General features: G+C 39.0%; 4 protein-coding genes across 14 annotated transcripts; 1 reads left to right on the top strand and 3 right to left on the bottom strand.

The window, feature by feature from the left end:
- Nucleotides 1-1,689: 1,689 nt before the first annotated feature.
- On the top strand, nucleotides 1,690-15,854 carry LOC148338554 (uncharacterized). 8 transcript variants are annotated; one of them, XM_088292428.1, is made up of 7 exons: nucleotides 1,692-2,169; nucleotides 2,244-2,567; nucleotides 2,655-2,789; nucleotides 4,833-4,922; nucleotides 5,007-5,342; nucleotides 7,468-7,803; nucleotides 10,390-10,751. In XM_088292428.1, exons 1-7 carry the CDS (start codon nucleotides 1,719-1,721, stop codon nucleotides 10,476-10,478), a joined length of 1,761 nt encoding a protein of 586 aa, XP_088148554.1. In that variant the 5' UTR covers nucleotides 1,692-1,718; the 3' UTR covers nucleotides 10,479-10,751. The 8 variants fall into 8 exon arrangements, 7 of the variants coding, with proteins under 7 accessions (XP_088148557.1, XP_088148556.1, XP_088148554.1 ...); XM_088292427.1 differs by having other exon boundaries at nucleotides 1,693-2,169; nucleotides 7,465-7,803; XM_088292432.1 differs by having other exon boundaries at nucleotides 2,151-2,169; nucleotides 2,474-2,567; nucleotides 7,465-7,803.
- On the bottom strand, nucleotides 11,658-14,095 carry LOC148338555 (uncharacterized). The gene is made up of 5 exons (XM_088294026.1): nucleotides 13,508-14,095; nucleotides 12,518-12,868; nucleotides 12,265-12,390; nucleotides 12,105-12,148; nucleotides 11,658-12,030 (listed from the first exon to the last, which is right to left on the bottom strand). The coding sequence occupies exons 1-5, from the start codon at nucleotides 13,944-13,946 to the stop codon at nucleotides 11,899-11,901; spliced, it is 1,092 nt and encodes a 363-aa protein (XP_088150152.1). The 5' UTR covers nucleotides 13,947-14,095; the 3' UTR covers nucleotides 11,658-11,898.
- Nucleotides 14,860-17,714, bottom strand: LOC148338553 (uncharacterized). 4 transcript variants are annotated; one of them, XM_088292441.1, is made up of 5 exons: nucleotides 17,615-17,714; nucleotides 16,214-16,558; nucleotides 15,982-16,110; nucleotides 15,528-15,571; nucleotides 14,860-15,453 (listed from the first exon to the last, which is right to left on the bottom strand). In XM_088292441.1, exons 1-5 carry the CDS (start codon nucleotides 17,682-17,684, stop codon nucleotides 15,385-15,387), a joined length of 657 nt encoding a protein of 218 aa, XP_088148567.1. In that variant the 5' UTR covers nucleotides 17,685-17,714; the 3' UTR covers nucleotides 14,860-15,384. The 4 variants fall into 4 exon arrangements, with proteins under 4 accessions (XP_088148567.1, XP_088148564.1, XP_088148566.1 ...); XM_088292438.1 differs by lacking the exon at nucleotides 17,615-17,714 and adding an exon at nucleotides 17,225-17,553; XM_088292440.1 differs by lacking the exon at nucleotides 17,615-17,714 and adding an exon at nucleotides 17,225-17,553 and having other exon boundaries at nucleotides 15,988-16,110.
- A 2,460-nt stretch (nucleotides 17,715-20,174) lies between these two features.
- On the bottom strand, nucleotides 20,175-23,373 carry LOC148338552 (uncharacterized). Its single transcript, XM_088294729.1, has 5 exons — nucleotides 23,263-23,373; nucleotides 22,136-22,471; nucleotides 20,959-21,078; nucleotides 20,550-20,608; nucleotides 20,175-20,482 (listed from the first exon to the last, which is right to left on the bottom strand). Exons 1-5 carry the CDS (start codon nucleotides 23,312-23,314, stop codon nucleotides 20,345-20,347), a joined length of 705 nt encoding a protein of 234 aa, XP_088150855.1. The 5' UTR covers nucleotides 23,315-23,373; the 3' UTR covers nucleotides 20,175-20,344.
- Nucleotides 23,374-24,083: the final 710 nt, after the last annotated feature.

The raw sequence follows: 24,083 nt of genomic DNA, 5'->3' as shown, positions 1-24,083 counted from the left end.
TCAATACTTCTACAACTGGCAATGTAGATTTTAACAATCCCCTATATAAAGTTCGTTGAACTCTTCTTTGTGTTTGTCAAAAAAGCTACATAATGATAAAAATGAAAATATTGGATTTTTGCCAAAATACAATTGCTACGGCATTGTAGACTAACTCGATGTTCGCGACTGAATGAGAAAATAAGTCCGCAAAACCATTGATCAAGAACATCTGGCTTCAAAATTATAGAGCATCCATAAGTAGTGTGGTCCCACTTGTTGTCCACAGATGGCTGCTGACACTTCAAAAAGATGCATGTTGGTCATGCAGTGAGGACAAAATACAAAATACTCTAAGATATCCTATACCTTTGGGGGTGATAAACTTAAGGGGGAAAATTACACCATTGAAATGTTTTTTTTTTTTTTTGTGCTACATGGACGCATAGAGAAGTGCCAATTTCACAGCAACATTAATGCACATGGGTAGATCTTGTAGTTCCTTATAAATTACATTTTTTGGTGCATTGAACTCTTGCATGGATTTCAGAGAGTCCGTTTGAGCTTCAGCCATGTAGACCATACACCTCACTTGTGCTGAATTTAAAGGAAAAGAGAGGAACCGCTTCTATTGGCTGGAAGCAAGTCAGCTTTGTTCGCTCCCACCCCGGCGCAATCTCATTTAATTGAAAAAAAAAAAATCACAAAATTTGGAAAAACATCATTTCTGATAGACATAGGCAATTGTAACATGAAACATTTTGTATAATCAAATGGAGTGTTTCTCAACTGGTAGGTCGGGACCAAAATGTGGAAACTGAACTCAAAACCCATTTGTTCCGCCTTAACTAGTCGCTCTAAGTCCAGATATGTCCCTCATCCACTTTAGTTTTTTTTACCCCTATTTGTGTTTTTATTTTGTATTTTACTCTGTACAGCGTCTTTGAGTGTCCTGAAAGGCGCTTCCAGATCTAATTTATTATTATTATTATTAAAAAATAAATAAAATCAGATGTACATTTATTTTGATTTTTCCGCTACATTACAGTGGCGTATCAAGTTCCCACATGGAACATAATTAGGTAAGCGACAAGTGTAACTCCGAGCCGCGTGTTTTCCATCTTAGCGTCTGGATCGCCGATGTCATGGCGAGTGATTTGCATTTGGTCGTGCATAAAACCCACTTTAATTGAAAATATAACATGCATGTATTGTCAGAGGCTATTTTTGCAATAAAAGGGAAATGAGGATCCCAGGGAAGGTATTTGCTCGCCAAATTTCTCCATTGTGCGGTCGCTGTTGTCTGCTCACTTTGTTTAATAAAATGTTAAAAGCCATAAAAGTAAACATTTTTGTTTATTTTCATCAATTGTGCGTTATATTTTACAGAAGGGAAATTGTCAAACCATATTGTAACATATCATTGAAACAATTAATAAAGAACATCCAATTCAGCACAAATGCTTCATAGATTATTAAGTGATGAGCATGTGGATGTATTGCATTTAGCAGAGAAATTAATATAAAGTATTAAGTAAGTAAATAAATGATGTCAAGTTCAAAGAGAGAATTAATTCTAAGAACGTAGCGCAAACGCGCTGCAAACTTTTATGGGCACATTTTCACTGGGTTTAGCCTGAACAGGAAAAGACCAATGAGTGGTTTGCGAAATGGTCCCCTCCCATTTGGTGTGATGCTGACGAGATGGATTGCTGTTCACTTGCTGAAACGGAGACAAAATGCAGACGGGGCTTCATCTGCTAATCCCATTTGGAGGCAAGTCCATGCTTAGGGCCATTGGAGTCATACATCTCTATTTTTTGTTTTTATTCTGCTCAGGATGCATCGGTCATCCCAAATTTATGACAAAGATGACTGCGGTTGGGCAAAGTGTCTCTCTGAAATGTCCCCGTGAAGAAAATTTGTATGGGAGCCTTTTTTGGATCAGACTTGTTTCTGGAACCTTTCCTGAATTTTTATTTGGAACGCCAGCTATCAAGTCAATCTTTATTAAAAACAACACATTAGACAGTGGAAATCGCCTCACTGCCAAACAAGAACCAGGGGAGTTTGTTCTGCAAATTAGTGACGTGCAGAGAATGGACATTGCAGTCTATTACTGTTTGAAAGTGATTAAACAGGAATTGGTCTTTTTGAGTGGAACATTTCTTCAGGTCAAAGGGAAAGTAGGTAAGTCGGTTTTTGGTGAAAATCTAATGTTTCATTCGTTACATTTCTGTTCATAATTAATAACATGAACCCAGCTGCTGCCATTCAAGAGTTGCGGACAGATGAGAGCCGAACAGGACCGTCCGAGACCTCACGGTGCTCGGTTCTCTCACCTCTCAGGAATAAAACGTGTACAGATGGACACAAAGTTTACTGGTTTAGATCTGGAACAGACGAGGCACATCCCAACTTTATTTACGCTCAAGAAGAATGTCAAAACGAAAAAATGGGCTCGTTGCAGAAATGCGTTTATGCTTTCTCAAAGGACGTCAGCTCCTCCGATGTTGGCACGTACTACTGTGCTGTGGCTGCATGTGGTGAGATTTTGATGGAAAATCCAGGAAAAGTCAACTCCAAAGGTAAACATTTCAACTTCGGTGTTGTCACTTGTGTGCTTTAATTTGAAAATGATTTTTTTTGTTGTATTTTTTTCTTTTATCATTCAGTTCCAAATGGCAGCGGGTGTGAGTCACACCAAAATGTTATTTATGTCTTGGGTGCAGCTTTGGCCGTAGTAAGCGTCGTGTCTTTAGCCTTCCTCATCAAAATAAGTGTGACAAAAAGATGCGTTTGCTGCAGAGGTAAGAGAATCGAGACATTTTTTTTTATTATCATCATCGTAGGGGTTCTCAAAACGTTTTGGGTCCAGAGAGAATTCCTTTCTAGAATCTCATCAGATTCTTAACAGCAATTAAACATAACCGCCACGTGTAGCTCTAAATGTTAAAGAATTGAAAAGTTGCCAAAACACGTCAGAGTTTTCAAAAGTCATAATATTATGACATTCATGTCAAACGTAAGAAGGGGGGAAAAAAAAGTCATTTTAACAAGTGAATTTTAAAAAGACGACTTCATTGCAGTCCAATTACATATCTGTTTCAAGATAAGGCACATTTATTCTCTAAGGAAAAAAAAAACTAATGCTTTTTGGTGTAAAAAGAATATAGGACTTTATTCCTGGAATAATTCACGTTTTGTAAAAAAAAAAAAAAATGTTATTAATGATACATTACAATCATATATAAGCTTTTTATTGGCCTAAAGCTACGGTCAGAGATGAATAATTGCATAATTGGTGCAGCGGTATAATTTGTTTTCAAATGTTACTACATCATTTATAACAAATTATTTTGAGAATCTCAAAGCTGCGGCTCCCTTATGACTGCATGATGGATTTTCTTTCTTTCTTGTGCAGCTTGTCCGCAAACTCATAAAGGAACATCCAATGATGTGCAGCAGGTCAGCGTAAAAATTCTCTGCATGTTTGTTCCCCTTTTGAGCTTCTTCTCGTGACACGCGTGACTTGTTTTCTCAGACAGACGAGGATTCTTTGGTTTATTCGGCGCCGAAAATCATCGGCAGGCAAAGTGTCAAAGCGCGCCAGACGAATGAGAGAAGTCCAGAGGAATTTTGTACATATTCCGACATCCGTTTTGGGAACTAAATCCTCATGAGACGAAATGACAAACAGTTTAGAAAAAGTTACTAATGAAAAGTATCTCATTTGTTTTAAATCAATGATTATAGACCAGGCGTGGGCAAACTATGGCCCGGGGGCCACATGCGGCCCTTAAAACGTTTTAAGCCAAACTTGAAAAAAATTAAAAGAATAAACCTTGTTATTGTTTTATTTTATAAATACTGTGTTTTTTCAAAGACATATATTTTGTTGTAATGCTTTTGTTCACTGTCATTTAAAATTAAATGTATTTATTTTTCTCAGATGAGGCGACGTTACTAAAACACTCCATCCATCTGCTCCTGGTCCGGCCCCTCGGTCAAATTTTACAACCCATTGTGGCCCGCCAATCAAAACGTTTGCCCACCCCCGTTATAGACGATCAATTTTCTTCATGAAAAATTGTGTTAATCGTTTGAGGTTGTATTTGCAGATGTCATGTCGGAAAGCATCATCATGAGCTAGAGCTTGACCTGAAAACTATTACAAAAACTATTGCAAATATATTGCTACATTTTATTGTTTATTTTCAGGTATGCAGCGATGTTGATGCAGCACTCATCTGCGCAAACAATAAATAACAAGTCTTGAATTCAATACGCAATGTGTTGTGATTTCACAATGCTGTATGCTTATTTCCCATGAAGTCAAAGTAAAGCCGTAGTGTTCTATGTTTTAGATGTTTCCCTCTTCTAACACATCTGTTTCCAGTAATCAAGAACTATCTTGATTATTGCAATCAGGTGTTTGATTGGAGATAGTCCTTGACATGATAGACTGAGCAAAGGTGGGAAATTTGATACCATTGAGATGAATTATTGCTATGTTTATAGTCATGATTTAAAGTCTGTCAAAGACAATCAAGGAAAATCATTCCTTCACCTTAAAAAAAAAAAAAAGGAAAAGAACAAAAAAAATTAAGGGATCAGAAACGTAACTGTTGAGGTGTTGACATTGCGGCTATCCATCACATGATATGAAAATGGATGGAAAACCTTTGAAACGTCATTTATCATTGAGTAGTGGTGCCCGAACAAAAAAATTTTTTTTCAGGCCCATCGAAGAGCTCAATAAAAAAAAAAATGGGTCACTAGTTTGCTCAGAAAAAAATGCAGCGGAAGTCAATTTTCTGCATTTAAGTGTCACAACAGTTTGCAACCCACAGACGTTCTTGTGACGGCGGAAAGACAACACTCAAGGCGGCCTGTCACGATGACAACCAGACTGACTGCCGTCGTGCTTCTCAGCACGTTGTGTGAGTGCCGCATCGTTCGAATGACTTTTGGAATATCAACGTCTCTCTGATTTGCAAACTATTTTTCCCATTTTATTTTCTCAGCTGTGATCCAAGCACTGCAGTCGGTGTCTTTGGTCACCGTGGAAGTTGGCGCTAACGTCACTTTGACATGCCCGCGCCGCGACAGTATGGGAGACATATTCTACTGGTACAAGATCAAGGTCGGTGTCATGATCGAAACGATCGTGGGGGGTTACTTTGGAGAATTATCCCTTCGAGGTCACTTCATGAATGGCAGATTCCATAGCGCGTGCATTGGTGGCATTTACTTTTTAAACATCACCAATGTGAACAAAGGAGACGAAGCGATGTACACTTGCCAAGCTGGGACCTCGTACAACATGCAGTTCATTGACAGCACGCATTTGCTTGTGAAAGGTAAAATGGCTCCTTCCTTCATTGTCTTCCGAAGACCTTTCAAGATGATGTTGCATGTACTTCTCGGTGGCAAAAGACTTTCTCCGATGGCACTGTTGGTAAATCTTTACACGTCATTTAAGAAAAGCAGAGGGATTTTGAAAGCAATGGCCTGAAAGATCATTTTGGGGCGATCTTGCAATTTTCTCCCTTCAAATATTTATGATATTCACTCGATTTAGGCCGTCTTCACCCTGCACCCAGCGCGCCGTTGAGAAACCAATTCATTGGGTATGTGGTGAGGGACGGAAACCAAAGTAATTATAGCAGTGGCGGGCCGTGCATTTCACACCCAGGCTTGCCGTGAAGTCCGATTTAGTCCAACTTCAATAAATACCCTCCATAGCACCATCATATATGACACCATAGCCGGAGAAATAATATGCAGAAACACACTTATGCACTGAGTGAGTGTTGGACGACCTAGCTTCTCTTGAAAGGTCCGTCTTGAAAATGGCCTCGCAAGTGTATCTGCAATTAAATCCACACTTTTACCGCCTTTGGCCATTGTGGTTTCAAAAAGCAAGAATATAGTTTAGATTTTCCAACAGTGTGTGTTGATTTCACATAGCGCTGCTCCCTCACGAGTGAGTAGCCAATCACAAGACGCGTTCTTCACCTTCAACGTAAGGTCCGTGAGAAGGCCTTACTGTCATCAACTCGTGATCTGATCGGCTATCGCAACTGTAAAAGCCCCCTTACTTACACAGAACAAACATCCGCATGATTGTATCTGAAGACCTCGGACGAACAGTGCGTGCGATTGGTATTATGAAATCTACCTGGCAACAAAGCTGGCTGAATTCTGATTGGATAAAAACTCTAACCTAAAAATTCATCACTAGCATATATAATGACATCAATGTGAAGTAAATGATCATGATTTCTTGATTATGTTGGGCTAGCAGAGAAGGCCTTGACTGCCCACTAATGAAATAAATAAAACAATAATAAAAAAAAGTTCATTAAAAAAATGTTCGTAAAGGCTTCCATCCATCCATCCATCCATTATCTATACCGCTTCTCCTCACTAGGGTCGCGGGGGGTGCTGGAGCCTATCCCAGCTATCTTCGGGCAGTAGGCGGGGGACACCCTGAACTGGTTGCCAGCCAATTGCAGGGCACACAGAGACGAACAACCATCCGCGCTCACACTCATACCTAGGGGGAATTTAGAGTGTTCAATCGGCCTGCCATGCATGTTTTTGGAATGTGGGAGGAAACCGGAGTACCCGGAGGAAACCCACGCAAGCACGGGGAGAACATGCAAACTCCACACAGGATGGCCGGAGCTGGGATTGAACCCACGCCCGATGCTGTCTCTCACTGTGAGGCCATAGTGCTAACCAGTCGGCCACCGTGTGTTCGTAAAGGCAATAAAACAAAATCCAAATTTTTTTTTCTTGTTTTTTTTTTTTGAACAAAAACGAAAAATAACTAAAAGTAACTCATAAGATAAAAGTAGCTAGCAAAATTGTCCTTTGTTTTCATCTTTGTCAATTAATATCACACACGAACTTTGAGGGTGCATTTAAAATGGATTTATTTTGTTATTGATGTACATCCATAGCTACAAAGACAGTTGTGGTTTACTTCATTAAACAACACTTCGTTCTTCAAGTACTTACATATCATTAAAAAAGAGGCGTCTTCAATTGAAAAATACTTCATTTGAGAGCGGTTTCACCGCATTTACAATTCGCGACGAATGCAGCATTCCCTTTATTTTTCTTCTCCTTGTCTCCTCCTCCTTCAAATGATCAAAATCAGGGCTTTCTTTTGCAGCAGCAATTTTTTAATTCCTGGTGCGGCTACGTCAACACTTCCAAAAATGGGCATGCTTGCAACCTTGGCGCCGTCGTCATTCTGTGCTGCCGCGTGACACTTTCACACAGAGTAAGTGCAGTGTGAAAAGGGCTTTATTTTCTTCACCAAAGGGTAGAAACAAAACCATTTGGGGCAAAGACAACAAGCGTTGTCATCCTTTTCAGTTGATGTCAGTGCTCATCACTCGTGTTCTGCCATCCCGAAGTATCCTGGCGCCTTTTGTTTACAAATATTATTAAAAGTTTTATTGCCTGTAGAATATCCCACACACAAGTCCTTCTACGTGAAGCAGATTCCGCAAACCAAGTCCGTCGAGGCGGGCCAATCGGTGACGCTCCAGTGTTCGATTCTCTCGGAGAGCAAGGAAAATGTCAGCCTGTGTTCGGACAAATGCAGCGCGTACTGGTTCAAGTCTGGATTGGGAGACTCTTCACCACACATCATTTACACCGATGGAGATGAGGAAAAGGCTGGAGGGAGCTGTGTCTACCATCTGTCCAAGCTCATACGGAACTCATCTGATAGTGGGACATACTACTGTGCGGTGGCAACATGTGGGGAGATCCTGTTTGGCCAAGGAACTCATGTGGAGACACGTATGTATTTGAAATTCTGAATTTTTCATCTAGCTTTTTGAATGTATCACTTTAAAATAGTGATCGAGCATTCTTATACCTGCTGACATGGGAAAGATCTCGATCCAAAGAAGTAGTGAAGTTTAGGTGAACGTTCTGGAAAATTCCAACATTTGCATTGTGTTGTTTTTGGCATTATTGTCAGTTTGAGGATCTACATCTTCAAAATTGCGAGTAAATCCAAATAACGTCATCTTGCTTACGATAACAAATATTGCTTGTTTCAAATTGCTATTCCAGTGTTGCTTGTATCATAAACCCCAAAATATGTTCAACCGCAAATTTGATACAATAAAAAAACTGCTAGATTATGACACGCTCACTGATTAACTCATTTACGACCATTGACGGCTAAAGACGTCAAAGATCCCTTTTTTTTTTTTTTCTTTTTTTACTCGGCTGGTTTTGAATGAGTTAATATGGTATAATCGCTACAACACAACCTGCCAACCATCTGCATCAGACCTTCTGACCAGAAAAAAAAGAGCTGTCAATACAAAACGCAAACTGTGGTTACATCATGTTTCCAAATGCTCTTTTAAAAGTCAAAATTGAGTGGTGCAATGAAAAAAAGTCATGAGCTGACTAGATGATTACGCATGCAAACGTCTTTGTGGATGGCTCAGCTCGGAAACATTACAGTCATCATTTTTTAACAAAACACTCAAATGTATCTGGGATGACTATTCTCAATTATCAGTATCTACCCCCCCCCCGAAAAAAAAACAGGGAACAACTGGCTAACACTTAGGAGACCTAAAAATAGTGTGCAGCTAGGATTTGAAAATTCATTCGAAAGTTAGGTCAATGGGTAATTCAGTGAGTTTGTCATTTTAGGAGTATTATATAATGCATTGTAATATACAATACTGAAATCATGTCAAAAACCCCTAACACCCCCCCTCCCACCTCATAGAAAACACAGAAAAATAATATAATGAGGAAAATAACCTGAAACATTAAAGTACAGATTCACCATTAGGCAAACACAAATACAAGCGTTGAGTACAAATGTAAAAGTGGGAAGAAAAAAAAGAAACAAGAAAAACAACAACCCTCACGAACAGGTCTACCATGCATGACGATGAGTTGTTATTTTTCTTGTCAAGTTTCTTTCTTTCCTCTCTCAGATGGGCTGGCGTTTATTACTTCCTGTTGTGGTCGGAGTCTGCAACCATCTCAGGGTCTTAAATTAGCCTCTTGCTCTTGCATTAGAACATACAGATGAACTCAGAAACGAAACAATGTAACACTGCAGAACCCTCCTGGAAATTGTCTTTGGAGTGCCGTGAAACACGGCAAAACTTTTTAAAAAAAAATTCTAGATAATCAGTTCTTGGATGAAGTTTTCAGATGAACCCAAAATGCAATCACAAGGAGCTGAACAGCGAATTTCGCAAACGGGTGTTTGATCTCTGAATGGACCGGTAAATTTCCTGGTTCAGCAAGAATTGAAATTCAAACAGTCGCTGTCAACAAAATGAGAAAAAAATGAATAAAGTAACTGAAACTACATCTTAGGTTTACAAAACTAACTATAATAATAGTGAAAATGTCCTGCGCTTCTTCTTCATTTTGATGCATTTATTTTGTTTTTCTGTATATCTAGAAGAAGAACAACAACAAGAATTAAGGTCAAACAGTTTAAGAGTTGCAGTTTACTTTATTACAGAATACTTAGTGAACTAATTTGTTTTCTTGGACTCAACTAATACTCCATATAATTACAAAAAAACTAAAACTAACACTAAAGCCAATTAAAACTAAGCTGAGATGAACCAATTATTGTATATTATCATTATTATTATTTATGTATTTTTATTAATCCAAAAAATAACTCAAGTTTAAAAAATAAAGTCAAACCTAAATAAAACTAAGTATAAACCCCCCAGACTATTATAACCCTGGTTGCAGCAGAGAGACTGGAAGTGTCAGAGAAAAGGCATCGAAGTGGATGTTCTTGGACACTTTCACGGCCCAATTGTGAATTTTGACGTTCACCTCCTTGCGGAAGAACAGTAAACATTGAACAAATGGACATTCAAAAGTTTAGAGGTCAAATGTGGTTCACCTGTACAGGTTAAAGAGAATTTTAGGTCCCTGAAATATCACCCAAAGCTCATCTCTGGCTCAATCACATTTTTTTGTCCAAGTCACTAGACAATACCTCAGCAATGCATTAAAAAATGTCAGTTTTTTATTTGAATCATAAGACCCCAACATGTTTTTTTCTCATATATGGCTATGAATCTTGTGCTAATCAATTTATGTAATTATGTGTTGATTGGTCATGTGTGCGGGGCACAAGGATGACATAATTGTTGCGTTACCGTGCTAGACCGAGCTAACCCAACACCCCACACATTAAAATAATGATATAAATGTTGCACTACAATATACATCATCTTAATTAGAACCTACCTCACATTCGTTGGGTTGGGACACCCCCTACCAATATTCCCACCTTTATATTTGTAGTTTAAGTGAAATTAAAATGCTGGCTCAAGATGGAACTCATCTGTGGTTTTGTGTGTTCTTCTCTTCCAGGACAAGATCTGAGACCAGTTGGTATCGGTATCATGCTCGGAACTCTGCTGGCCTCCTCTGTGATTGTGGTCGCTGTTGTCGCGGTCTAAATTCCACGCATTTATTTTGATGTAAAAGCTTAAAAATGTAGCAGAACATTCACGGTCAGCTCACATTTGTTTTCCTCACGTGGAATTTCATACCGGGTTAGGTCAACGTGACAAATCTTTGCTCAAATCTTGGAACATCAGCTGAAGAATGCAGATCTAATTTGACCACACGTTCAACATATTTTTGTTTAGTTCTGCTGGTAATCGGATAGTTTTCAGGCAAGTCTAAAGTGTGGAAGTGGTGCATAAATGCTTGCTATTAAATATAATTCAAACAAATCCTACTGGTCAACTTTTTTTTATTATGAAACAACATCATATGTACTATAATTACATGAGTTGTTTATACGTAAAGAGTGCTTTGCATGACCCGACTGTTCTAATGGAGATCACATGTGTAGAACATGGAACCTGGAAATTAACACACATCCACATGCATTCTTTTTTTTTTTATCAGGATTGTCCTTCATTAGAAAGACACCCTGAGCCAGTCGAGCGCTCTCTCTCTCTCTCTCTCTCTCTCTCTCTCTCTCTCTCTCTCTCTCTCTCTCTCTCTCTCTCTCTCTCTCTCTCTCTCTCTCTCTCTCTCTCTCTCTCTCTCTCTCTCTCTCTCTCTCTCTCTCTCTCTCGCACACACAAGCACAAATACTAATTAAACGCAGGAAAGCAAAAACATACGCACACACACTGACTTTATAACTTCTGCCACAGATGCTGCGAGGGAAGTTGAAGTTTCCTGTGGGTGACGTGTTTGTTATGTGGAAAAAAAAGTGTGACCACCATTGATTTCGACATCTTGTTCAAGAGATTCTTAAAGTCAAAGCCCGGCAGAACAGAACTGCGGCTCCCTTTCATTGCAGGGGGAACGGGCACACGGCACCATAATTCAAATCAGAATGACGGTTTACAATTATTGCAAGCTGTTATTTATTTATTTATGTATTTTTGTTTGCAGTGATAAGAGAAGAACACAATAAAAGCAATATTATTGTGACAGCTTTCATGCAAAGCACATCTGTCAAAGGCTAAGATTTCTACATTCATTATTGCTCGTGACGAAAACTGGTCATTATCATCAGGCATTGATGTTTAAAAATTATATATATATATATATATATATTTTTTTTTTTGTTATGTGTTTTTCCACTCAAGTAACTTATCCAGAACTATTCGGCGTTATCGTCACATTTGTGATCTGGGTACCCATATAATATTCTAATCATTAAAGCTAACTGATCTTATATTAATTAATTAATTAATTAATAATCATATGAAGCACACTGAGTTACCTTGTGTATGAAACACGATACTTTAATAAGGCTTTGAATCTTTCAGTATTTTAATATCAGAATAAATCAAAACAAGTCAGAGCAAAAAGTAGGAAGCTAGAGATTTCACGCATTGTATCGTTTTCATCTCGTTAGGATTTACTAAAACAGACGTCTGCATATGTGCTAAAACTCTCAGTGGTTCTCGTACCCGTTTGGTTCGCTTTGCCTCTATTCCTGGCCACGATGGTCGGCGCGGAATAAACCAATGAGTCCTCGTTGCTCTGAGAAAACAAGGTCACGTGTGTTAAGGGAGGAAGATGAAAAGGGAGCAAACGTGGAGAACTTGTCAACTGACCTGCTGCATATGACTTGATGTTTCGTCATGACTTTGCTGACAAGCTGAAGAGTGGACAAAAGAAAGTTAAAAGAGTTTAAACAGGAGCCACAAGCCAGAGCTTTGGAGTTAAATAAAATAACTTGGTCGTGTTCGAGTCTTTGTGTGCACTTTCCCTAACCTTTGCAGGAAAAACAACCTTTTTTCCTGATCTTGTATATGAGGAAGGCCGACAGCATGACGTTTAAGGCAAAAGCAATCCCCAAGACAAAGATAGCAGGCATTTGTAAATTACACCAGCCGGCATCTGGATCATGATTAAAAAAAAAAAAAAAAATAACAAAAAAAAAAACAACAGCAAACATGACAGTAATTCAAGTGATTTACATTTTATGAAGTCCACACTTGGCAATATTGAAAAAAAAAATATTTACCTCGAATGACGACTTTTGTTGCATTTGCCATAAAAATCTTCCCGCATGTGGCCACAGCACAAGAGTACGTCCCAGCATCGGAAGAGCCGACGTTATTTGACAAAGTGTGAATGCACTTCTTCGTGGAGACATTTTCAGAGTTTTCACATTCATCCTGAGCATAAACGAAGTTGGGATTTGCGTCTTCCGTTCCAGATTTGAACCAGTAAACTTTGTGTCCATCTGTGCAAGTCGTATTCCCAGAGCGGGAGATGACTGAGCAACGCGAGGTCATGGAGTCTCCCGGTCGGCTCTCGTCAGACCACAAGTCTTGAGTGACAGCAAAGACAGAGGGTTTTGTTTCTGGAGATTCTGGAAAAACAAGTCGCCTTTGAGACAAAAACTCTTATCTTAGGAACTTGTAAGGACAGCAAGATAAACCCGGTTTTGCTTCATGTTTTCCGCCGCAATGGTTCTTGTCAGGTCTTTGTCATGTCTTTACTTTTTTTCATAAAATGTTGTTTCCGCTGATTTCATTTCTATTTACTAATGATGCCACTTTGTGTCTTAGTTTGATAAGAATAAATTACGGAGACGGGCTCACCACAGAATTCTGCCACTAGACAGAAGTACCACCCAGAAATGGCGTGCAACATATAAGGAGGATCGTGTTTGTACCCCTGAAAAAGAACTTCTTTCAACTAAACTGGTTGAACAAGATTGAAAGACCTTCCAGTGAAGCTCCCCAAAGAAAATCAGAAAAGTCAGGCAAGAGCGTGAGATCTCATCAACTGCAATTTGTATGCCATCGAACGCAGGCTTTGCATATTGAACGTGTGGAAAATGGAATTACAAACATTCATTTTTGGGGATTTTCACGTTCACATTTTTGCTATAAAAACTCAAGATCGATTGATTTCGGGAAATGGAATGAAATTAAATGTAATGTCTTGAACAATCATTGAGATATAAGACAGACTTATGAAACACCTTTTAGTTAGTCATAATTACCTAGGACCTGCAGAAATGTTCCATTTAAAAAAGTCCCTTTCACAGTCCATTTGAAGAACTGAACACAATAGTAGATCGCCATGTCTCTTTTTTGCACTTGATTAATCTGCAGAACAAACGATCCCGGCTTTTGCTTGGCTGTGATGCGATCTTCACTGTATGGCCCGCCATGAGATTTTTCCGAATAAATGTCGGCGTGAGCTAAATATTCAGGAAAACGTCCAGAAAAAACCCGAAACCAAAAATAAAACGTGGAAACGTCCACATTGTAATGGGGACATTCCAGAGAGACACTTTCTCCAACTGCTCTGGTCTCTGTTGTGAAAGTGGGGACACTGGCGCATCCTGAACAGAACAAAAGACAAAACAGAGATGAAAACAAGAGTGATGTGCAGTTCGTACGTGACGCCATCGTCACTGAGCATGGACTTGCCTTCATATGGGATGAGCAGCAGCAACAGTCCAAGCACCGTCTGCATTTCGTTGTTGCTTCGGCGAGTGAGCCGCAGTCCTTCCAGACAGCATCGAACGTTTATTGAATTGAATCAATTCACAAAAACGGGAGGGGACTAATTCAAAGACCTCTCAATGGCTGTTTCCTGTGTCGACACAACCCAGTGGAAATATTTCCACCCATTAATTTGCATTATGTTCTCAGAATAGCACCTCTCCATGAACTCGATCATGTTTTTATAACTTGCACGCAACCTCTATTCTGCTCATTATGCAGTCTTACTGGGATGAATGCAATACAGCCGCGCGCACGTCACTTCACTGATAAACATCAAGAATTATTCGACAACAAGGTTGGGTCATCAAAATGCTTCGTCCTTATTTATTGACACTATTCATTTCTTATTGCTGGTATAGCGCACAATAAATTTGAGAGATTATATAAAATTTTACTAACATTTGGGTTGGACTCCAAAAGAGGAACGTGAGACCCCCCCCCGTACTACCACATTTGGACGGACAGCATTTTTTTTTTTTTTTTTTTTTTTTTGGTGTGCAAAAGTACAGGAACGGACAGGCTTAAAATTGTTTCATGTGTCTGAGGCGAAATATTTAGTCGTTGCAAATCTTTTTTTGACAATAACTGGATTCAGCCTGTGACCAGCTGACCCTTTTGTCGGCGAATTGCTTGCTCGACAGGATTTAAGTCAGCAGATGACGAGGCTAGTCTAAAACTTTACAATTCCCTCATAAAACTAACGGCATAATATTTCAATTGACAAAGTTTCGGCTATATATGTGACCTCTCTAGAGTTCTTCTTTTCCAAGGGATTCATTCATTTGAAGCAAGCCTGACAACTGGAGATTCACTCTGAGTGAAATAACAACAACACAATGCATTTACTTTGTGACGTCCTTTTTATTATTTAGGTGTTTGTATGTTGAAAATGAATCCAACACAAGCCAATATATTTGCGACAGGTTTCATGCAAAGCTGCAGCCCACGTTGAAGCATTCACTGCGATGCATTTGCAGATATAATCTCGTGTTTTTAATTAACTCATTTCACGACCAGCCCAGTAAAAAAAAAAATGGATTTTGACGTATTTATCCGTCTATGGTATTGAATGAGTTAAGAAAATTGAAGTCACTGAAATATTAAAAAAAAAACGTGAATACATTTTTCAAATCCATTCATTCTCATCATCACATTTGCAATCTGACTGCCAGTATAAATTTCAGTTTTCTTATTTTTAGATTTTCTGACTGACTGAAAGATGAAGATACCAAAAATGTTTCATTGCACCGTTAGGGTCTTATAAAATCGGCATGAATCGAAGGTCTCAACACAGTGCTCACGCATTGTCATCTTTTGGTCTGGTTAGGATTCACGAACACATGCATGGCTATGCGTGATCAATTCCTCAGGTGGTTCTTGCATTCGATTCGCTGGCGACGATGGCCGGTGTGGAATAAACCGAGTCCTCGCTTCTCTGAGAAAACAAGTCAAATGTGTTTTTTTTTAAAGTGAACTGGAGGCAACCAAGTGGGGAACGTTTCTACTGACCTGCTGCTCATGACCGGATGTTTCTTCATGAGTGAGCAAAGATGCTGAACATTGAAGAAAGAGAATGCATCAAGCAGCGATTCCTGAACAGATCTGCGGGCTGAAGCTTGGGGGCTCACAAGATTACAGTCAATTTTCTTGTATCATTAAAAAAAAAAATGCAGACCCACACATCGGAAGTGGTCCATGTGATATTTTTTCTTTTCTTTTGTATGATTCTGAAAATATTTAAATTCCCACAGCATTGAGAGATGCATTATATTGGATTAGATTGGAGAAAATGCTCCCCCCATAAGCGTGAGAACCCTTTTTTTTTTTTTTAAATTAAGTGTGAGAACCTTTGTCATAAAAAAACTATTTTGGATTCCATGTAAATCGCGCTGTTACAGCTGCAGTTGTTGTGGAATGCGCGATATCAATAAAGTTGTATTGTATTGCATTAACATGAACTTACTCACACCTTTGCAGCAACATTTTTTTGTCTTGGTCTTGTATCTGAGGAAGGCCAACAGGATGAAGTTGATGGCGAAAGCAGCACCCAAGACAAAGATAACAGGTGCATGGAAATCCCAACAGCTGACTTCTGGAAATTGAAAATTAAAAAAAAAAAAAATGATTGCAGCAATTCTGGTGATTTGCATTTTTTTGAAGTTCACACTTGGCGTCATTGAAAACAAACTATTTACCTCGAATGACGACTTTTCTTGCATTTCCCATAAAAATCTCGCCACTTGTGGGCACAGCACAGGAGTAAGTTCCTGAATTGGAGGAGTTGACCTTCTTTGAGAAAGCGTGGACGCATTTCTGCATGGAGCCATTTCTAATCTTTTCTTCATGAGCGTCAAAGAAACCGGTGTTTGCGTCTTTTGCTCCAGTTCTCAACCAGTAAACTTTGTGTCCATCTTTGCAAGACGTAGTCGTAGAGTCAGAGAGGATCGAGCACCGGAAGTTCACAACAGATCCTTGTGGGCCCATGTCAGACCGCAAGTCGTGAGTGACAGCAGAGACAAAGGATTCTCTTTGTGCCGTGTCTGAAACACAAATTAAATTTTAAATTTTTTTCTGACCAATGTGTTCCAAGTTGACTTCCTCAAAACGACATTAGTTTAAGCATGGCACAACAGTCAAAAGCTTTCAAGAGGACATGTTATGGAATATTAAACTAGTCATAAATGATAATTTTTTTTTTTTTTAATCGGAAATGCAAATGAATTTTTCTAGATTAAATTTTCACGCTGATTCTGAATCTGCCTTTGTTCAATAATAATAACTGTAATCTAATTAACATGGCTATAAATTACGACACATTAAATCAGGGTTGCACAAGATTTTGTGGGTCAAAATTCTGATGTGCTAAAAAAAAAAAAAAAAAGATCATTTTTAAATCAGCGCCAAAAAGACTTTAAGGGACACATAAAGCCATCTCAGATTTAAATTTGCTGCTGACTGTTTACACGTCATTTAAAAAGCGGTTTCAAAAATAGATAGATGGAAAACATTTGGCATTTTGATTCATTTCAATGGAGAAAGATCGATTTGATGTGCACGTAAACTGAACAAGGTTGGTCACTGGACAAATGAAAGCGTTATGTCAAAGTACACGATTTAAAAAAAATGCTGTGCGATGTATATTAAAATACATGCATGAGAAATGTGCGACTATAATTGTTCCCTCAAAGCCAAACTGTCATAGTTACCTTTGACCTGCAAAAACATTCCATTCAAAAATGTCATTTCATTGTCTGTCCATTTGAGACAGTAGTAGACGGCCATGTCACTTTTCTGCACTGGACTGATATGCAGAACAAACTTATTTGGCACTTTTTGGGCTGTGATGTGAGGATTTGATTTCCCACGATGAATTGGCGATGAATTATAGGCGAAGGTATGAGCTAAAATTTGAGGAAAGGTTCCGGAAGCAAGTCGCATCCATGAAAGAACTTCATTGCGTTCATAGCGGGGACATTCCAGAGAGAGACTTTCTCCATCTGCTCTGGTCTCTTTTGTGAAAGTGCGACCGCCGACGCATCCTGAACAAATCAAAACACAAAATAGAGATGTAAACAAGAGTGATGTGCAATACGTACATGACTCCATGAGCATGGACTTGCCTTCGCATGGCATCAGCAGAAGCAGCAGAGAAAGCGCCGTCCGCATTTTGTCGTCGTTTCAGCAAGTGAACAGCAGTCCATCTAGACAGCATCTCACATTTATTCACTTCAAACTAATCACACGAAAGGGGAGGGAACTATCTCAAAGATCTCTCATTGGCCGTTTCCTGTGCAGGCTCAAAACGTTCTCGTGTTTATGTCCATTATGTCTTTTAATGTTTTATAACAGTTTGGTGACACAGTTGTTACTTTAGACAGCACCAAATATTATTTTATTTTACCGTCTAATGCAGGCGTGGGCAAACTACGGCCCGGGGGCCACCTGCGGCCCGTTAAACGTTTTAATCCGGCCCGCCGAAATTGAAAGAAATTCAATGAATAAACCTTGTTAATGTTTTATTTTCTAAATCCTGTGGTTTTTCAAAGACAGATATATTGTTGTAATGCTTTTGTTCACTTTCATTTCAAATTAATTGTATTTTTGAGGTTACCAAAACATTCCATCCACCTGCGCCTGGTCCGGCCCCTTTGTCAAATTTTAGAACCCATTGTGGCCCGCCAATCAAAAAGTTTGCCCACCACTCCTTTTTTTTTTTTTTTTTTTTTTAAAGCATGTGATGCAACAATAGCTTTGCTGCAAAAAGAGCATCTGTGGGTGTAACTCTGTTGGCAATAGGTCGTACTTTTCGAACATTAAACCAAGTTAAGATTTTTCTCTGGTGTGAATCTCTATAATGCCCATAAAATCCAAAATACAGTGATGATTGTTTTGATATTTTCAGAGGTTGAAGAGGGCAGAGGTAGTGATGTGCATGTAAATTTTGGTCACAGTTTTCTTACATTTGGCCTTTTGACATTCAAGGTTTTAGACCGTCCCATTTGGACGGCTTGTGCTTTGGCGTCCCCCTAAAATGATTATTACTCGCTGTTTGAGTAACTAACTAATTAAAAGTCTGTTCTGAGTATCTTTTAACGTAAATGATGTACTGTAGCTCCCCTCCTGAGTCCACAAAGTCCCGTCCGCCCCCCACTGTGGCAGGCGGGTGCTGCTTGGGTGCTTCAGACACACTCCTCTTCACGGGATGGAGGCCGCTCTTGTGTTCCATATTAGGTATCAACACTGTCCAACAAAAAGTGTTTTTTCCGTATTTCATGTTTTGTTTTATTGTTAATCAGAAAATTTGATTTGTGTTCAATTGATTGAGTTTGTGCTGGGACAATTTCTTTATCGAGTGAAAAGTTTGGTTGGATGTCATGAGGTCATCTACGGCTTATTGTTTGGGGGAAGTGATGTCACGTATGCACCAAGTCATGTTTTCAGCACCTTAGCGTCTTGCGTGTACGTACCAATGAAGGAAGTAGAGACGGTCAAGTTTTCAAGACAGAGATACCAAGTTGAGGTTGTGACAGCTAAAAATTAACATTTTAAAGTTGGTTGTACACTTTGTACTGTCGACAACTCGCTCACCCCCCCACAAAAAAAAATCGATTTTATGAACAATATATTCTTAATGAAAAAAAAACATTTAGTCTATTTTTAAGAACTAAAAAAAAACCATGATTTAAGTTAAAAAGGCTGTGTTAATTTTTTATGTATTTTTCAAAATAAAAACTTGAACCTTAACCACTCCTGTTAAAAATGCACTTCCAATAAAAAATTGGTAAAAGCAGTCACCATTTTTATGTTAAGCAGATTGTCAGCGTCTGCTGAAAGTAACAAATAAAATAACTGATTTTTAAGATCGCGTAATCAGTAAATTAACTACGTTACTTTTTTCAAGTAAACAGTGGCGACAAAACTTCAACGCCTCAACTAATTATTAATATAAAAATATCAAAATGTAACGTGAACTTACTTACCATGTCAGGACACGACATATGCAGTACATGCTCAATAGGGTTTAGGTGAGGACATTTTCTTTGCTAGCCTAAAATCTGACATCGCCTTTGTTTTTTTGTCACTTTGTTCCAGCTCATCTTGTTGCGTGGCGAAGGATCACAGTTTGATTGCTTCTTTTTTCATGGTGGCAAATGGAGGAGATTAGTTGGAGAAGAGTGTTTGCTAACTGGCTGTTGCAATGTGGCCAAAGTGTATCATGAAATGCAATCTGTTGTTTGGTTCCCCCTTGCAGAAGGTAATTCAGCAGTTTGGTGACAAAGTGCTGGCACGTCCTAAATAAGACCAGAGGACAAATTGTGATGATTTGCCGGTTTCTTTGCGAGCGAGCTTTAACCTGCCCTCACATTTCCTGTCAATAGTCACCTTGAAGCCCACCACAGGCCACAGACACACAACGTGAAAGCGACAAGTTTCGGTTGTGCACTTTAAACCAACATATTTTGTCCATCCTTCCATTTGCACATTGAAAACAGCCACATGTGAGAAAAGAAGAGAGGCGGACATGTTTAGATGATCCGCAAGCATCCGCAGTAGCAGTGCATCACAGTTCAAACACAAAATAGACTTTGGGTTTTATTTCAATTGTCACTCTAGTGAGTGAATGTGAGTATAAATGTCTATGAGTGTCGTGCGATTGGCTGGTGACCCGTCCAGGGTGTATTTCTCCCAACGTGCTGATGAAACAATCATTTTTTTAATCATACAATAAAATAATTACATTTGTAAGAAAATGATTATTTTCAAGTTACATTATTGAGAAAATGGTTATTTTCTGACAATGTTATTGCTAGCTAGCGTTTAGCCCGCTAGTGAGTTAGCTTTGAGCACGTTGGAGCGGCCGGTGCAAGTCGTGAGCGGAGCCGCCTTCTCTCTGCTGCATTCGGCGTTTTGCTTTCCGCCACAGTGAAGACCACAGCGGAGCTAAAGCGAGCGTCTTTGTCTTTCTGCGGGGAAAAACGTCAAATGAACAACTTAAAATAATAAACGCAGCTTAAATGAAGGAATACAAACATTTAATGTCGGCTGTCCATGAAAATCACCAGGGTTCTTGCTTTCCGTTGAAACAACCGCTGTAATGGGAAAGCCAAAATTAGATAGAATGGGGTATGAAAAAGGGGGCGTGGCTTAAGTGACTGACATCACTCAGATTCTGAATCACTATGTCGCAGCATGTTGCCGTGCGGGAAATGATTCACTTTCTCACCGTTGCTATTTCATACAGAATATTTGCACATTTGTCAACATTATATTACATTTACTTACCATAAGGTAATTAAAATCAATACTACTTCAAGCAATAGCAGGTACTTTTGTATATAGTTGTTCAGACATTTTTGTTTCGTGACGTGACGTAAAAGCTTTCCAAAGTCAAAAATGTGCCGTGGCCCAAGAAGAGTTGGGAAACGCTGCCTAACATTACCTGTGTTGTTTTTCACAATGACGGTGATGAGTAAGGCGATGACCAGCAGACTCAAGGCTAAGATGGAAGAGAATACCAGAAGAAGTTCTTGATGTGAACTACCAACTGCCATCACTTTTTCTAAAGAAATCAAAGGAAGCATGCCCGTGAGTATCCTCGCTTTCATTTAAATTTAAAACTTTAATTCTTCAAATTAAGTATTTAAATGAGACAAATTCTGGTAACTTTAGCACTTTGTTGCGGCATCAGTGACCCCCCCCTCCCTTTTTTGGCATAGCTTTTTCCACGTATTTTCCATCTTTTTGCTTATGCCTGTTTGTCATAAATTAACTCACCTTATTCTTCCAACATTAACATTTTTTCCACATAATACACTACTGCTTGTCTTGACTTTCTGACTGTCACAAGACAACTTTTTTTTCGGATATTATTACAATCCTACAATTTTCTTCTTGTATTTTCTCATAAATTGACAAATTCTTGTTAAAAATCATCCATCCAATTACAGCATTTTTCTATCCACCATCCATCCAACAATCCATCCACCAAGCCTAATTACCCGTCCAGCCATCTGCCCATATCATCCATCCATCCATCCACTTACAGTATCAATCCATCATCCAATTAAAGTATCAATCCATCCATACATTCATCCATCCATCAACACTGTATAGCTGCCATCCATCCATCCACATTATCCATCCATCCATCCATCCCCATCCATCCATCCACATTATCCATCCATCCATCCATCCATCCACTTACAGTATCAATCCATCATCCAATTAAAGTATCAATCCATCCATACATTCATCCATCCATCCGGACTGTATATCTGCCATCCATCCAACAATCCATCCATTCATCCATCTAAATTACACATCCGTCCATCTTTTCATCTATCCATAGTATGTAGCCACCCAATCCAGTCTCTATCTGTCCATTCATTCATCTATCCATTCAACTACAGAATCACCCATCCATCCATCCTATCTTCCCCCGGAAATTCCAATACAGTATTCCTAACTTTTTTGTGAGTAGTGCACCAACTAACAAACCCAAAACAGGTTGATAAACTGATCAAATTCTTGGTGGAGGTCTTAAGACCCAAAGGCACAGCACATCTGCCCAACAATCAAACATCCTGCGAAAGTTACCAAGAACATAAAGTACTTACCATGCAAGTCGACTTTTGTTCCATTTGCAATAATCAAGTTCCCACAGGCCTCCAGAGCACAATAGTAGGTGGCGCTATCCGACTCGCTGACGTTGATGAAGAGCTTATAGGTGCATTGTTTGGGACTCAACTCGCATTCTACATTTGCCTTTCCATCGGCATGGACAAGGCCTGAACGGGATCCCACTCTCAGCCAGTGCACGTTGTGTCGTCCCGCACACATGTCGTTGTTCTGGTTAAAGAGCACCGAGCACAGGAGGTGGACCGGGTCCCCCGGATGCAACGGGCCCAACTCTGCTGGCCACTGTGTAAGAGTGTAGTGGGACATCATGGCACCTGTGGAATCATGAATGCTTATCAACAATTCGAAATAATATGTTGTGTACTGCGACACATGGCGGTGTCCAAACTGTTTCTTATTGAATTGTTATACTCATGACCTAGAAGTTTATTTTTTTTAATTAAAGAAAAAATGACAGTAATATTGCGTTAGTGTACGTTAGTGATAGACCATGATGCTGATAAATTATTATATCCACAAAACGTTAATGCCCATGTCAATTTTTTTTTAACTTTGTGTCACAATAGCAATGAAAAATACCAATCGTGCTTGCTAAAAAGTGTCTGTTTTCTGTGCGATTGTCAGTTATCTTGGTCAGCAAAGGTTGAATGCAGGCAATTCATTCCTGTTTTTCCCAAAATGTAAAAAAAAAAAGAAAAAAAAAAAGAAAAACCTGCACTTGAACATTCTTGCTTGGCACAATTTCTATTTTCTTACTAGCCTGAGTTTTGGCCTTCAAGCCTGAACTGGATCACAATCTTTTCAGCAAATATGTGAGAACTGGTTTGATAGAAAAATATGAGAAGGCCGTTCTCCCACAAGAATTCACTTGTCACAATATTGTATCTGCAATGCCATGGTAGTTCTCCATAACTTCTTGAGAAAGTATTTTAGAATATCGTTAACAATTCGGAATTACCAGCAAATTGCTCAAGCAGTAGCATTAGCGTCAATGCTGACAAACCTTCGACATCTTACATTCAATTCCTGTGGTCGATTTGCCAAAAGATCAACAATTCAGACTACAACTGCTTAAAAAAAAAAAAAAAGTTAGAGCAGAACTTACATCTTTGTTGGAGAAGTGTCAGCATCATCCCGAAAAGAATCCTCGCAATCATTTCTGAGTGGAGAGGAGCGACGGTGAAAAGTGCATCGACGCGCCACCGACTGCCTTTGACCGAACGTTTCCTGTCAAGTTGTTCTTGTGCAGGCGACAAAATTTTCAGGTCAGTTTGAATGGAAAGTCAAACTAACCTCTCGAGCACTTGGAGGTTTTCTTGGACTTTTGCTTTCTTACAAGTACCTTTCTGTAAATTTTACCAACAATGGTAGACACTTAAAATCAAATTGACCATTTTTATTATACCAACATGGAAATGATAAACGTCACTCACTCAGAAACATTCTTAAAGTCCTATTTCCCAGAAGTTGTTTAAAATAACATTCATAATAAACCTAATCGACAGCAATTGAGAAAGAATTTCACAACTGCCTTTTGTGTGTGCTTCAGCTCATTCTCTATCGATAAAAGTGCTGTTTGCGCTCTTTCTGCAACATGTGTATTTGCCACTAGGTGGCAGCAAAGCTAATGCGAAAGTTGTACAGTATTTGCTGCCCATTAGGTATTGTTGCGTTTTGGATCTTTGCATGTCAGGGACGAGCCAAGTTTAACCTGGGTTGTTATAGGGGGCTTCACCGCATTCATTTCTTCAATATTAAATCCCCTAGAAATCATTTTAAATGTCATTTTGAAGACGAGTTGGAAACGATATTAACATGTTATGGATATGGACGGATGTTTTTCATTGCATGTTACCAAGCAACGAGATTTCAGTTTTCTTGTACTTTTGGTTTAAATTACTGTAAGATGACAAATAGAATTAATAA

Source organism: Idiotropiscis lumnitzeri, chromosome 4 (genome assembly GCF_059441095.1).
Source record: "Idiotropiscis lumnitzeri isolate Australia: NSW breed Sydney's pygmy pipehorse chromosome 4, RoL_Ilum_1.0, whole genome shotgun sequence".
NCBI lineage: Eukaryota > Metazoa > Chordata > Actinopteri > Syngnathiformes > Syngnathidae > Idiotropiscis > Idiotropiscis lumnitzeri.
Note: the sequence above shows the minus strand (reverse complement) of the source record. Positions and strands in the feature narration are given on the sequence as shown.

Bases quoted from the DNA above. Each gene is read 5' to 3' on its own strand.
- LOC148338554 (XM_088292427.1), top strand. From the start codon at position 1,719: ATGCAGACGGGGCTTCATCTGCTAATCCCATTTGGAGGCAAGTCCATG. The intron at 2,170-2,243 runs GTAAGTCGGTTT...ACATGAACCCAG, and splicing joins TCAGGTCAAAGGGAAAGTAG to CTGCTGCCATTCAAGAGTTG. The intron at 5,343-7,464 runs GTAAAATGGCTC...TATTGCCTGTAG, and splicing joins CACGCATTTGCTTGTGAAAG to AATATCCCACACACAAGTCC.
- LOC148338555 (XM_088294026.1), bottom strand. From the start codon at position 13,946: ATGAAGGCAAGTCCATGCTCAGTGACGATGGCGTCACGTACGAACTGC. The intron at 12,391-12,517 runs GTAAATATTTTT...ATCATGATCCAG, and splicing joins AACAAAAGTCGTCATTCGAG to ATGCCGGCTGGTGTAATTTA. The intron at 12,149-12,264 runs GTTAGGGAAAGT...TCCACTCTTCAG, and splicing joins AGGTTGTTTTTCCTGCAAAG to CTTGTCAGCAAAGTCATGAC.
- LOC148338553 (XM_088292438.1), bottom strand. From the start codon at position 17,456: ATGCGACTTGCTTCCGGAACCTTTCCTCAAATTTTAGCTCATACCTTC. The intron at 16,111-16,213 runs GTAAATAGTTTG...TTCAATTTCCAG, and splicing joins AAGAAAAGTCGTCATTCGAG to AAGTCAGCTGTTGGGATTTC. The intron at 15,572-15,981 runs GTAAGTTCATGT...TTCAATGTTCAG, and splicing joins ATGTTGCTGCAAAGGTGTGA to CATCTTTGCTCACTCATGAA.
- LOC148338552 (XM_088294729.1), bottom strand. From the start codon at position 23,314: ATGATTGCGAGGATTCTTTTCGGGATGATGCTGACACTTCTCCAACAA. The intron at 21,079-22,135 runs GTAAGTACTTTA...TGATTTCTTTAG, and splicing joins AACAAAAGTCGACTTGCATG to AAAAAGTGATGGCAGTTGGT. The intron at 20,609-20,958 runs GTAATGTTAGGC...TTCCCATTACAG, and splicing joins CATTGTGAAAAACAACACAG to CGGTTGTTTCAACGGAAAGC.